This window comes from Caretta caretta, chromosome 10 (assembly GCF_965140235.1).
Source record: "Caretta caretta isolate rCarCar2 chromosome 10, rCarCar1.hap1, whole genome shotgun sequence".
In the NCBI taxonomy this organism is placed as follows: Eukaryota; Metazoa; Chordata; order Testudines; family Cheloniidae; genus Caretta; species Caretta caretta.
The window spans coordinates 42,069,537-42,083,401 of NC_134215.1; the positions used below are offsets into that span (position 1 = coordinate 42,069,537).

The window sequence follows — 13,865 nt, forward strand, 5'->3', positions numbered from 1 at the left end:
GTGAAGAAACTGATCTGTAGACAGAGCAGTTTAATAAAGAAAGAAGGAAGAAAAGAGTCATTGCAGAAACACTCTCCCTCGGAAACTCCTCTCTCCTGCCTGGCTCCAGCTTTGGCTTGTGTTTCACTCATGGCTTTCGTTAAACTGTCAGGAAACCATCTTTCCTCAACTAGGGCATCACCCTGTACCTATTATGGTCTGACACTGCATGGGGCTGCCCCACTGGAAGTAGCCAATGAGCTGCACATATGGGCAGAAGAGACATGGGTCAGTGGAAGGGTGTGCGAGGGTATAACATGCTGCTGGGGTGCCCAGAGCTGTGCGCCAACGTGTTACCTCTCTGCCTCAACAGGAGTGAGTTTTGCTGGCAACTAGATTGTGTGTCAGCTCCCTGCCACACCAGTCTGTCTGCCTCCCCAGCCAACTCCTCAAGGCTCTCCTGGCCCAGACCTCACCTAGCAGGTACAATCAGTAAACTCCAGCACCTGAGTGCCCCAGGGATGTTTCTCTGCAGTGCACAGTTACATGTCAGGAAGGCCTCCTGGGGACTCAGTCTCCTGTGTCTTTCTGGGGTGCAGGGCCATGTTAATTCTCTGTCTCTTTTGTTTTACCTCATGATAAGGCCCACTGGTTTAGCATGATAGCAGCTTTGTTTACAGCTAATACGTAAATTGAGGTAAACCTCCCTTCCTTTGTCTGGGGCAGACCGGTCTATCACCTTTACCTAGGTTAGGCTGTCTTTGTCTTAAACAATGTTCTAGTAACATTATACAGAGGGAATTCATAACATCACATATAAGGTTAACACATGCATTTTACAATGATAATAATAACCAGCATGTTATTAGCTTTCATGTGATACCTCACAAGGCATATTGTATACCTGTATTATTGCAGTAGCATGTAGGGTATGAATACAGGGGGCCCCCGGCTCACAGAGGGTAAGGATGTATTGAATGCACTGCAAAGAAGGCACTCTCGCTATACTGCTGTCACGGAGTGCAGACATTGAACAGTTAGGGCCGTCTCCCGCCTCTCAATCTACCTGGGCAACAATCATTAACATCCCAACATTCTGCTGTGGAGTGAGGGCAGTGTCTCTGAGATCAGAGGCGGCTCAAGCATAGAAGGGCAAATTGGAAGCCAAGTGCAGATGACACAGGATGAAGGAGTGAGGTGAGGGGTTTGCTGTGATGATGGATCACAGAGCAGATGCTGGTCTAGTACTCTTAGGGAGGCTGCAGTAACCACTCCTGCTTCTTCCCCTCCTCCTTCCATCTCTTCTCACTTGCAGGCTTCCTCAGTCCAGTTTCTTGCTAAAGAAATCCACTGTACAATATCCACAGAGCTACTAACTTTCAGCCACAGGGTTGGCGTTTGACTGTCTCCTTGAAGGCCCCCATATCTCTCTCTCCACACCCTGGCCTTGCAGTTGTGTGGGAGAGCTCTTTGTACCCCTGGCTGGAATTTGCACCTGTGACTCCAGAAAACTCATTATTGCAAACCTGAGGTGTTGCCCTCTCAGACCTACCCTTTTGATTCTTAACGTGTTAGCCAAAGTCTAGCTTGGGTAATTCCATTTTGTTTCCTACCCTGCAATTTCAATTGGGTAGGTTCTTGTTTACTTCCTCGCCAGAACTGTTGTATAGTGTTGCTGTGCACTGCTGAAGAGCTGTCCCATTGCATCCCAGAAGTGGCCACACTCTTGTCCTGCATAAAACAGTCCTCAGATATATGGTTTGAATGATGACGGAATCATACAGGGTCTGATGCTCCATTGCCTGCAGCTCATATAGCTATTTACACGAGTGCAAAACACTTCCAAATTCAAATTGTAGCTTTTCACAGCTATTTTGCACTGGTGTAAATAGCTACATGAGCTGCAGGGAGAATCAGAGCTTGTCTATCCTGGTTATATGTGTAGCAGTCACTCTCATTCTATGGCAGGTTTTCCAGATATTGAATCATTCTTGTAGTTCTTTTCTGTACCCCTTTTAGTTTTTCAACATCCTTTTTGAAGTGTGGACACCAAAATGGGGCACAGTCTCCAGTAATGGTCTCACTAGTGCCATGTCCAGACATAATACCAGCTCCCTGCTTCTGGTTGATATTCCCCTGCTTTTGCATCCTTGGATCCCATTCTTCCTCTTAGCTACAGCATTGCGCTGAGCGTTCATGTTAGATGGTTACTTACCATGACCCCTAACTCTTTTTCAGTCACTGCTTTCCAGGGTACAGTCCCCCAGTTATAAGGGTGACCTATATTCTTTGTTCCTCGATGTATGACCTTGCATTTGGCTGTGTTAAACTGCACATTGGCTCACCTTACCAAGCGATCCAGGTTGGCTTGTATTAATGACATGTCCTCATCATTATTTAGCACTCCACCAATTTTTGTGTCCTCTGCAAATTTTACCTGCAGTGATTTTATATTTTCTGCCCAATCATTGATAAAGCTATTGAATAGCATAGGACTGAGAACAGATTCCCTACAGGATCGCACTAGAAGCATCCCCACTGGATGACGATTCCCCACTTACAATTACTTTTTGCAGTCTGTTGGTTAACCAGTTGCATTGATTTTGTATAGTGCTAAATATTTGTATCAGAATATCATGTGGGTCTAAGTCAAATCCTTAGAATTTGTCTACATGTGAAAGTTAATCTGGAATAATGATCTCAACAAAGAATGATGACAAGTTTATTTGACAAGCCCTATCTTTCATAAACTTTGTTGACTGGCATTAATTTTGCCTACATTCTTTAATTCTGAAGATGTGATGTGGCTGTGGTGCCAGAGTTCAGGATGGACAGTGTTTACAGATCCAAGCTGCCATGCTATGCCTGTATCTAATTCAAATTCTGCAAACCCACTGGGAGGAAGGGTGTTTGTCAGTCCTGGTTTTGGATGGGAGCTGAAAGTGCAGGCAGGAGCCTGGGGCACTGAAACAGAATGAGAAAGGAAGTTAACTGATTGGTGTGGAGCTTGAGGAAAGTTTTGTTTGGGAGGAGGGTTAATATCGCTTTTGATTTAATCCAAACTGGCTGGCGCCTTAGGATGCCACTGTATACTCACCTTGAACCCCAGTCTCAAGAGAAGCTGCTATGCATACGTGCACTCCTCAGTGCTGTATACCCAACATGCACGCAGGTTACTACTGACTAACCTGAGCCCTCCAAATCTTGCCAGCACCAAGAAACAAAAGCTAAAGGGAAACCCACAGGCAGCTGCTCTAATATCTTCAGGATGGGATCAGCTGGGAGTGTGGAGTGCAGGGGCGGCCCGTCCATATAGGTGAACTATGTGGTCGCCTAGGGTGCCAAGTTAAATGGGGCCCCAAATTCTTGGGAAAAAAATCAAATTAAAAAAATAATAAAACGAAAAAAAATTAAAAATGAAAAAAATACAAATAAAATACGAATATGTCATTATTTCAATTCCCATGCATGTATGGAGGGAATAGGAATTATAATTCATTTCTCTACATTTCTGAGAATTTATTAATATGTGAAATCTTTTATTTACTGCAAAAATAAATAATATTTTAGCAAAAAAAATTTCAATTTGCGACATAGGGTCAAGATGACCCACTCCACAATTTTGATAAGCAATAATTCAGCCATAATGAAACACATCCACCAGTGGCAAGAGCTGCAATGCTAGTGACACCTAACTCGAATATACATCAAGGTCACATAGCCGGAAATTCATGTAAAGCGGAGATATCGCGAATTGATACATGTCAAACAGTCCTTTTAAGACACATCGCAGGTAGACGGTTAAGAATCAAGCGAATACTGTGGAAAATTGTGTTTCTTGGTGCCAAAGAGTAAAGAATATCGTCTTTCAGCATTATATACCCAAAATGTGAATATCTTCAAGAGTTATTAAATCTTAGCATTATTATCGGGCTGTATAATTATGAACTTTTCTTTGTTATAAATGGTTCACATGAATAAATAAGATTCATAAAAGAAAAGTAACAGCATTAATGCTTAATAGACTACGAAAGTGATGAAGTCACACTCCAAGCGGGTAACCGTGTCGAGTTCCAAACAACCGGTGTCGAGTTATAACGTCGAAAAAGGTCATTTTGTTTCCGTGTAAACACTGTAACTAACTGTTATAATAGGTAAGTGAGTGTATGTTACTAATCATTGAACCTTTAAGCAGTGAAAAGGCATGTTGGGATGGCTGCATTGTGGTTTAAATCTCCAACCATGTGGTGTGACAGCCATCCTTAACGCTATAATGCTTGCAGTCGGGAGCACAGTTAGTACATAACAATATTCAAATGCCCCATGACAGAAAGAGGAAAAAGAAAACCTCTTTTCAGGAGCTGAGTATCATAAATGAAAGGCTGAGAAGGAAAAGGTCCAAGCAAAACAGCAGGGATCCTTCCTGAAATATCTTCTCATTAATCCAAATAAAGATGGAAGCAGTTCACAGCATCCAGATGAAGGAATTTTACTTGGAGAGGCGGTTAGCTCACATCCGCTTGGAAGCAGTTTGGAACATCAAGATGAAGGTATATTACTTCAAGATGAGGGTAGCTCACATCCGCAAAAAAGCAGTTTGGAAACTCAAGATGATGGAAACTTACTTCTAGATGAAGGCAGCTCACAGCATCAGACTGATATGGAAGTGGAGAAAATTTATTCACCTTCAGAGACACATGCAGAAATTGAAGTAAATGAAGTAGAAGGAAGAAAGGATGAGGAAGTTACAAACAAGTTACAATATGGGGACCCAGCTTCATGGCCCAGATGTGATGACAAGTGTGCGGCAAATTCTCGTGGAACATGGACCCGAACAAGTTCATGAATTTCCCTTCCCTAAGGATGGAAATAACAGAAAACTCTCTGCTCAGCATTACAAGAGGAAACTAATTAATGGGGAAGAAATTCATCGAAATTGGTTATAATATTCAGTTTCGAAGGACTCTGTGTTTTGCTTTTGCTGCAAGTTGTTTAGAAATCAAGCAATTGGTACATCACTTACTGAAAATGGTTCAAAGGACTGGAAAAACATATCTTCAATTCTCTCTTCTCATGAAAGAAGTACAGAACATTTGGGATGTTTTCAAAATTGGAAAGAACTTGAATTATGATTGAAAAAAGGAAAAACTATCGATGAAGAAAATTTACATGTGATCAAGGAAAAAGAAGAATATATTGGCAACAAATATTACAGCGTCTGATTGCTTCAGTGAGAGTTCTTGTGGGCAAAATTTAGCATTCCGCGGCCATGGTAGAAATGAAAATTTATACACTCCAAGTAATGGAAACTTTTTAAAATATGTTGAATACCTAGCTTTTTGATCCAGTCATGAAGGAGCATCTACGTAAAATAACTGATGATGAAACACAGGTTCATTACTGAGGAAAAAATATGCAGAATGAACTGATTCTGGACGAGACACACCCATTCTGGACGAGACACACCCATTCAGAACCCAAAACAAAGGTTCAAAGTGAATTTCTACTTTGCAGTCCTTGATACTGCTATTCACTTGGTTGACGAAAGATTTCAACAGATGCAGCAGCTAGAGTCAGTATTTGGCTTTCTATATGATATCCACAGCTTGCAAAAGAGAACAGCAAAACAGATAAGAGAATTTTGTATAAAGCTGGAGTTGGCGTTGACTCATGAAAATTCAAAAGACATTGATGCTACAGATTTGTGTAGTGAGCTTCAGGCTTTTTCCAGACGACTTAAGAAACATTCCTCTCCTGAAGAAGTACTGAAGTTTGTTTGTGAAAATAAGACAATTTTCCAAACATTTTTATAGCTCTACGCATTCTTTTAACTTTGCCAGTTTCCGTAGCTAGTGGGGAACGTAGCTTCTCAAAGTTAAAATTGATAAAAACATATCTGCGTTCAACAATGGTGCAAGAGAGACTTGTTGGACTTGCCACAATGTCAATACAGCATGAAATAGCCTGAAAACTGGATCTAAAAGAACTAGTGACTGAATTTTCAAAAGTTAAAGCAAGAAAAGTCACGTTTTAAGAGCACAGAGTGTTTTTTATTCGGAGTGTTTTGTAAATACAGGTTAAAGTTCATTGAAGAGTTTTCTTATTTCTTTCTATATTGGATGTGGTGGTAATGGCAGTTAAAGCAGGATAGCATAATGGATGATTTTGGATTTGTAATAATAAAATTATAATTAACATTTTTAATGCATTTTTATTTGAAATCGGACTGAAATATCATCGAGCTGTCATGTACAAATCTATTCTGAAAATTTCGTGTCTCTATTTTATCTGATTTCAGAAACATTGGTTGAACAGATGGACGGACAGACAAACTGAATAATTAAGCCTCTGTTTAAAAAAAAACACTTAAAAACATTAAAAGAAAAAAAAGAGGCAAAATGTTTCCCAGTTTACCAAAAATCTCAGCCTAGATCTGCTCTTGGGGCTTGGGGGTGGGGGGCGTGGATTGCATGGTTCGCCGAGGGTGCCAGTTGCTGTCAGCTAGTCTAGGGCTGCCCCTGGTGGAGTACCCTTGAAAAGTCAAGTGGTGGATTTAATTGAAGCCAGTTTGTTAAGGATATGATACAAACCCCTATGAGCAGCAACTCCTGATGAAGCAATGCTGGAACAGAGTAGTTCGTTTTCATTAGGCTTTGAGGATACAACTAAATTCTGATGCATCAGACGTTCTCTCCCATTGAGAAGGTGCCGTGATCTGGTGAAAGGGCTCCACACAACACCCTCACTCATGGCTCAGAGCTGTTCTTTAATCACGTGAAGTTTCCCCTCAGTGCCAGGTGGATTCTGGGGCCAGGCAAACTCGTGTCACTGAATTTTGCAACACTTGGAAAAGGCAAAGTGCTGGGTAATATTACACTGCAAGGCTGAAAGATGAGCTGGAACTTAAATTTGATTGGCTTGAAATTCCGCTTCCAAGGCACAAATGAAACTATAATGGCAGGCAATCTGCTGCCCAGAGAGCTCTCACCTGGGCAAGCAGAGCCTTTGGGGAGGGAGAGTTCTTCTGTTCCTAGTGCACAGAGTCTGCCGCTCAGCTAGAAGTACTTGCTTTACTTACCTCCCTGCTCGGGAAACTGCGAGACTTAGGGTGAAGTCCTGGCTCCATTGACAGAGTTCACATTGACTTCAATGGAATCAGGATTTCATCCTTAATTCCTTACCATTTGTAAAGTGCTTTGAGAGCTTGGGGCGAAAGGGTCGAGAGATGACTTAAATGTCACAGTCACCCTTAAAGGGGAAATGGACATGGACTTATATGATGGAGAACATGGGGGAAGGATGTTCTTGTGAACTCAAACAATGGTTGGAGAGCTTTGCAAAACCTCCAGGGTGAGGAGGAAGTTCCACTGTCTCTCCCTCAGTCCTGCAGGGTAATGCACAGTGACTAATGATTAGAAGTTGTATGCACCCAGCACAGTGTGCTGCGCAGTGTCTCTATTCACTCTATTCAGATCATCCACTGTGCTTGAGCCAGGTGGAGGTGGCTTTAGGTCACCTTATGCACTCCCCCAATATATGGGCTGGGTGGGGGCTGGTCCAGGTCCCAGCACAGAATACAGCAGCCTCTGGTATGCTCTAACTTATGCCAGGCCACTCCCAGCTCCTTTGCGGCAGCCAAGGCTTGCTGAGGTGTAGGAATGCTCACCCATGCCTCCTTTCTGCTAGAAATGCCCCCTGCAACAAGATACAGGAGATGAGGATGATTTAGAGTATTCTCTGACAGTTCTGCTCCATTGGAGGGTTCCCCAATGCCTCAGGGGGACAGATCGTCAGGCTTGATGGCTGCTTTGCACTGGAGGAGGGCTGAGGATCTGACTCACCATGACTCACTAGCCGAGTAGATGCAATGAGATGTGGACTGGATACGAAGGAGGGATGTCCAACGATTAGCGGAGGAGACTGGGATTCAGCACTCTTGGGTGCTGTCACTGCCTTGCTGTGTGATCTAGGGCAAACCACTTCACCTCTCCATGCCTTGGTTTACCCAGCTGTAAAAAATATTGGGACAATAATAGTGACCATACTGAGTTGTTGAGAGGCAAAATCACTTGAAATTAGTCAAGCGCTGTCAGACACTAGGTTGAAAGGTGCTACAGAAGCACTGAGCATTAGCTAGCAAAGTGTTAATAAAAGGTCTTCTGCAGAAAATAACTTACCATTCACCATAGGAAATTTGCCCTAGAAAATCCAAAGTTGTATGTGTGGCATACATGGCTTCTGCCTTTCTGCAGCTGGGTTTTATCAGGTACAGTTCCATCCTGAGAACATGTTGAGCTTCTCCAGAAAACTGCAGGAATGTGCAATGGCCAGGAAACCTCACTAAACCTTGGCCTCTGTTTTGGATTCCCTCCAGGTGAGAAGAAAGTCCCAGCTGCCACTTCAGGAGCTGTTTGTTGAAAGCCTGTCAGGGATGGTCTAGATAACATTTAGTGCTGCCATGAGGGCAGGGGACTGGAATAGATGACCTCTCAAGGTCCCTCCCAGTCTTACGATTCTACAATTCAAAGGAATCCAGCATGGTGGCAGCATGAGGAGCATGCAGCAGGAATATAATTTGGGGGAAAGTCGGAGTACTCACTCAAGGTCCACCCACAAACCAAGCTCCACCCACTTGAGATACCAAAATGAAATGCCACTGAAAGCAGATCTTTACAAAATCATCTCTCAGCACTGGCTCAGGGGTAAAATAGTTAATAATGTTTGTATTTAATGTTTTGCCATTAGACTTCAGAGTGAACTAGTCCATTGAGGTGAATGAGGCAGAGCTATTGTTTCAGGCTCTCTGCAGGCTCAGGCAGACATCACTGACATAGTTACACTCAGGTCTTCTGTTTGGAGTTTTCTTTCCAACCACAAGCACTACAGAGTAATTGTTTTAAATGGAAGTTGAGATTCTAAAGCACAAGGTAATAGCCTCCAGACAAAAAAAGCAGTTTGCCAATCTGCCCTGACCCTGGCCCCTTACAACCGCTGGTGAGCAAGACTCCTCATGCCCCATGAGGCAAGATCTTATGGGACACTACTTGACTAGAGGATGTAGTGTATGTCAGCTTACTGGCTGGCACAAAGCTGCCATGGCACCTCCATTTGAGAGAACTAATGAGAATGGGACAATGTGGCCCGAAAATGAACTGGGAGGGGCAGGCAGTGGCCTTCAGTTGATACCCGCTGAAAGGTTTCCCCCTTGCTTTTACCAATCAGACTGATTCTTCCTCTCTCCTTTTTTTCTACAGGTAAGAAAAATTCCATCCTGCTACATAAAGTCCAGCACGACCTCAACTCTGGTGTCTTCAACTATCAAGAGAACGAGATCATCCAGCAGATTGTGCAGCACGACAGAGAGATGGCGCACTGCGCTCACAATGTCCAGGCTGCCACAGCAGCAGCTTCCACACCAACCCCCGTCATTTGGACTCCACTGATCCAGGCGCCCTTGCAAGCTGCAGCAGCCACCACTTCAGTAGCAATAGCTCTGACCCACCACCCGCGCCTCCCGACTGCTATATTCCGTCCTCCAGTATCTGTTTTGGGGTCTTTGGGGCAGCCGTCCAGCCAGACGCCGAGACAACTGAAAAGGCTTCAGTCTATTATACCATCAGCTGGTCCTTCTGCAGTAGGTTCTCCATCCAGCACGCCATCCCAGCTGCACACTCCAGGAGCTGAAACCCCTTCATCATCTTCCTTCCAAATCCAGCAGCTGGCAGGATTCACAGCCTCTGCTGGCTTAGGCCAGTTCCATCAGGCCTCAGTTGGATCTCCTTCCCCTGGCTCAAGCCAACAGTGCTTGGGTGGCACATCATCAGCAGGATTGAACCAGTTTCAACAGGCGCCTTCAGGGTCTCCTTTAGGGGCAGTTCAGCAGCAGCCACTTTCCAGCAACACTCTGCCTAGTGGGTTTGGCCACTTCCAGCAGGCCACCACTAGCTCTCCACCTACTTCCTTCACCCAGCTCTCATCAAACTCACCTAGCAATCTTCTCAACCAATTCCAGCCCACCCCCAGACCACCGCAGGTGGGACAGTTACAGCCCCTCACGGGAAGTGGAACTTTGGGAGGAATGAACCACTTTCAACCCCCTCCTTCTTCCAGTTCTCCATCCTCTAGCTTAAGCCAGCTGGCACAAGCCTCTGGAGGCTCCCTTTCAGGGCTGTGCCAAATACAACCAAGTGCATTAGGTTCTGCAACTGGGACGATAGGCCAGCTGCACCAGGAAAGGTCACCTTTTGCCTCCATGTCTCCATTGCAGCAGCCTGGTGTAGCCTCCCCTTGTTACACCCCTTCTGGCCTTAGTCCTCCTAGTCAGAGCCCAGAGGCCACAAGAACTTTCCAATGTGGCCCTTCCAGGGCCTCTGGCTCTCATGGATCTCTGCTCATGCCTCAGACCTCCAGCCCACCTCCACTGGTCCTTCAACCCAAGAGCTCTCCACATTTGCCACCAAGACGCCTGAGCCAGGACATCAGGTTGATTTCTGCTTCCCAGCCATCTTTGCCCCAAGAATTGTCTCAGACTCTGAGCCAAAGTTCTCCTCTTTCCTCTAGAGAGTCTGTTCTGAGCTTCTTTCCTTTCTCTGGGGGAGGGTCTGGACTTCTCAGAAAGCCGTGTAGCTCTATTCCCGGACGCATGACTTTGCCACGTCAGATGTCCTCAGGTTCTCTGCCACACCCGCTAGTGTTTGGAGCCAGTGCTGTCGTTGCTCCCTCTCTGACTGCTGGTGGGAGGAAAGAATCTGTTGTGCTCCCCGGGGAGCTAGAACCTGTCAGATCCAAACTGCCCTCCAATTTATGAGGATCTCTTCTCAAAGCCGTTTCTGCCACTCCTGCAATTCAGTTCCTGATCAGACTTTCACAAGTCATTGCTTTCCTTTTTCTTTCTTTCTTTGCCTTTCTTTCTTTAGGTTTGACTGTGATTAGCGATAAACAAAAAGAAGATAACCAGGTATTCTTAGAGCTATAGATTTTTGGTCACTTGATTTTATAGAATATTTTAATACGTGGAGCAAAAGAAAATGAGGAGATTTAATCTACTGAGGTAATACACAGATACAATGTGTGCCTGAGCTGGAACTTGTGAATGATCAGCCATAGAGCCACCAAAAGGTTTTCCTGTTGAGACACAGATCCCAGGTTGACATGGGCAGAAGAAGGAACACTGGGCCAGGTCCATAGCTGGTGTATTTTGGAACAGCTCCATTTGAAGAGCTGTGTTGATTTGCACCAGCTGGAGATCTGGCCTATAGTGTCTAGATTTTGAGGTCCTGAGCAGTTTGCTGTGTGCATTGGAAGGTTCTGATTCCCCCATGGTTTTCTCCTGTCCTGAGTGGATTGCAGAGGAAGTGGTGGAGGGTCAGTATTGCTAATGCAGTTCCCTGTAGGGATTAGAATCACAAGGGCAGGAGGGTTGCTTTTCCTTTTCTTGGACTCCTTCTGGACAAGGTGAAGCATCTGGTGACCTGGCTATGGAAGGACCCTCACTTCCCTCAGCATTCTTCCCACCCCACTGATGTGTTAGTGGGAGCAAAAGCCAGTCGCAGGTCCATTATGGTAGGGAGGGGCTACGTCCCCTCTGTATTCCTAAAGGGATAGGGGACAGGGGAGGTGTGAGTCTCATCTCACTGGTCACTGTTGTGCTTTGCCAGCTGATCAGCAGCATGGCTGCTGCCTCACAACTAGCACCATGCTCAGAGGCCTGTTGCTGATTTTGCATTCCAGCTGAAGGAAGTCAAAGTAAGTGGTAGGAAGAGGATGGTTCATTCACCTCACCTCCCTCAGTGTTAGCCTCTCAGCTTCTGGGGGCCTCTGCTTTGAACCACAAGAGAACAGGTTCAGATGATGTTGAAAGGAAGAGGCCAGCTAGTTCCCATCCTGCCACTCCTATGTTCAGAGAAACCCAATGGTGTGGCACAGAGTGTCATCCTGGTGCTCTGCTGGAGCCTGAGGGAGCCACCTGATTTGCACCTAAATTAATATAATGTAAAATGTGTGTATTAAATGCTGCCAGCCATGGCCTATGCTTCTCCTCTGCCAGAGGAACAGAAATCATTTGCTTGACTTCACCAGCAATAATAACCTGCAGTTGATTGGCTGTGGCTCCACTCTGCAGTGACAGCACCATCAGACATAGCCAGATCCAGCGGGCTTCTTGGGCTACATCTTGGGTTCCTGGCATAAGACAATCCAAGTGGGGACAGGACAATAACGAGAATCCTAGAGAGGTTTCAGCCATTGGATGTGCAGAGCGCTGAGCTGCTGCAGCCTTTACCTCTAGAGCAAATATCTCCTCTTGCTTTGCTTGTTTTTTTCTTAGACCAACAGGTGTCTCTGGTCACCTCACTGTAAAGAGCCGAGCACTCGCCTTTTTTCTATCACATGGTCCCATGTGCCCCTTCTTCCTATGCCCTCTGATATCATAGATTCCTTCCAGTGCTCCCACGAAAGCAGGCCCTCCTGCCACAGTGCCAGAACAACAGAAACAATCAGAGTAATAGCAATCCTCCTGTCTCTCCCCAGCCCCTAAAAAACTGGCTGGCTGCTGGTTTTATACCAAATCCTTTGCAAAACTCTGACATGGGCCTGTGTCTCCAAAAGTTGCTGCAAGTGTAACTGGGCACTCTTGGTTCAAGGTGCTTTGGTGGCTCACAATTAAGATGTAATCAGCTTTGGTCTTCCTTAAAGGGTCAAGGGTATGCTAGAAATATTTTCTACTAACTAAATACAGCTATATATGTGTGTGTACATAGGTGTATATGTATATAGATACAATATACACAGCTATACACGCACACACACACATATATATATATCTTCTAGTTTTAAAATACATGTCAGTTTTGACCCTCCTATAGTAGCAATTTGCAGGTGATGCCTATAGAGTATATACCTTGCTTTCCAAAATGTGTATAGGATTATCCGCCCAGCTTCAGCTAAAGGCCCATTTGAAAACAGAAACCACTGACAGAGGGGGAAACTGACCAACAACCCCTTCCCCCCTACCCGCTCAAGGATACAAGATGATTCCTAGAAGGAAGCTTTGGGAGATCTTTTTTAAAAATTTCCCCCTGTTGCCACATGCTGGACAGACCACACTGAGCATCTTGAGAGAGTGGGACCTGAGGAGATGGCTGGGGTCAGAGAAGGTAAGGAGTGGGTGGGAAAGATCTCCTTGAGACCAACAACACCAAGCCTTTGTGGATAAACATGCTGCGACTGCTGTGTAAGCACTTGAATTTCGAATGAGACCCACGGATGCTCAGACACACAGAGCTGCACAGACACACCTGCTGGGCTGTCACTGGTGGATTTGTGTTCCTCCCCGCATTTGGTGGACAGGCTTCATTCGGGTGGGTGCCTTGGTTTTGATTTTCTAGGGGACATTATTTGATTTCTGATTCTTAGCGGTGCAATAGCTAATACTGAGTTACTCCTACTGGACTTCAGTCAATACTAGGCTTTTCACAATATTTTTTTGTGAGGGAGGGAAGAGTTGTAGGGGAAGGGTTTGGAATACAAAACAGACACAATAAAAAAAAAACTTAGTAAATAAAAAAGACCCTCTGTCTTGGTATCTGTTTACTTTAACCCACAGGAGAAGGTAAACAACAGATTGTATGGTCTCTCATTTCAGGTAATCTATTTCCTACTAGTCCTGCTTGGGGACACTGGGGGACTTGGCATTTCCCTGCCTGTCTGTACCCCTATCTGTCTGTATTTTCCTAACCGTCCATGTGATTTTGAAGGGGCTTCCTTTTTTCTAGGAAAATAAAAATAAATTACTGGAAAACACCAACAAGCACAGAAAAGGAAGGGCTCTGTGCTTTTAAACCGACAAGAGGAAACATGATAGCTGCTTATAGGGATTCGTATTTGTG

General features: G+C 44.8%; 1 protein-coding gene across 1 annotated transcript in view; it reads left to right on the forward strand.

The window, feature by feature from the left end:
- The window catches only part of HCN4 (hyperpolarization activated cyclic nucleotide gated potassium channel 4), a 158,076-nt gene extending 144,530 nt beyond the window's left edge, over positions 1-13,546 (forward strand). The window contains exon 8 of the mRNA XM_048866144.2: positions 9,234-13,546. Within this exon, the coding sequence (XP_048722101.2) occupies positions 9,234-10,786 (1,553 nt within the window). The 3' untranslated portion in view covers positions 10,787-13,546. The remainder of the gene's footprint in view (positions 1-9,233) is intronic.
- The last annotated feature ends 319 nt before the right edge of the window (positions 13,547-13,865 follow it).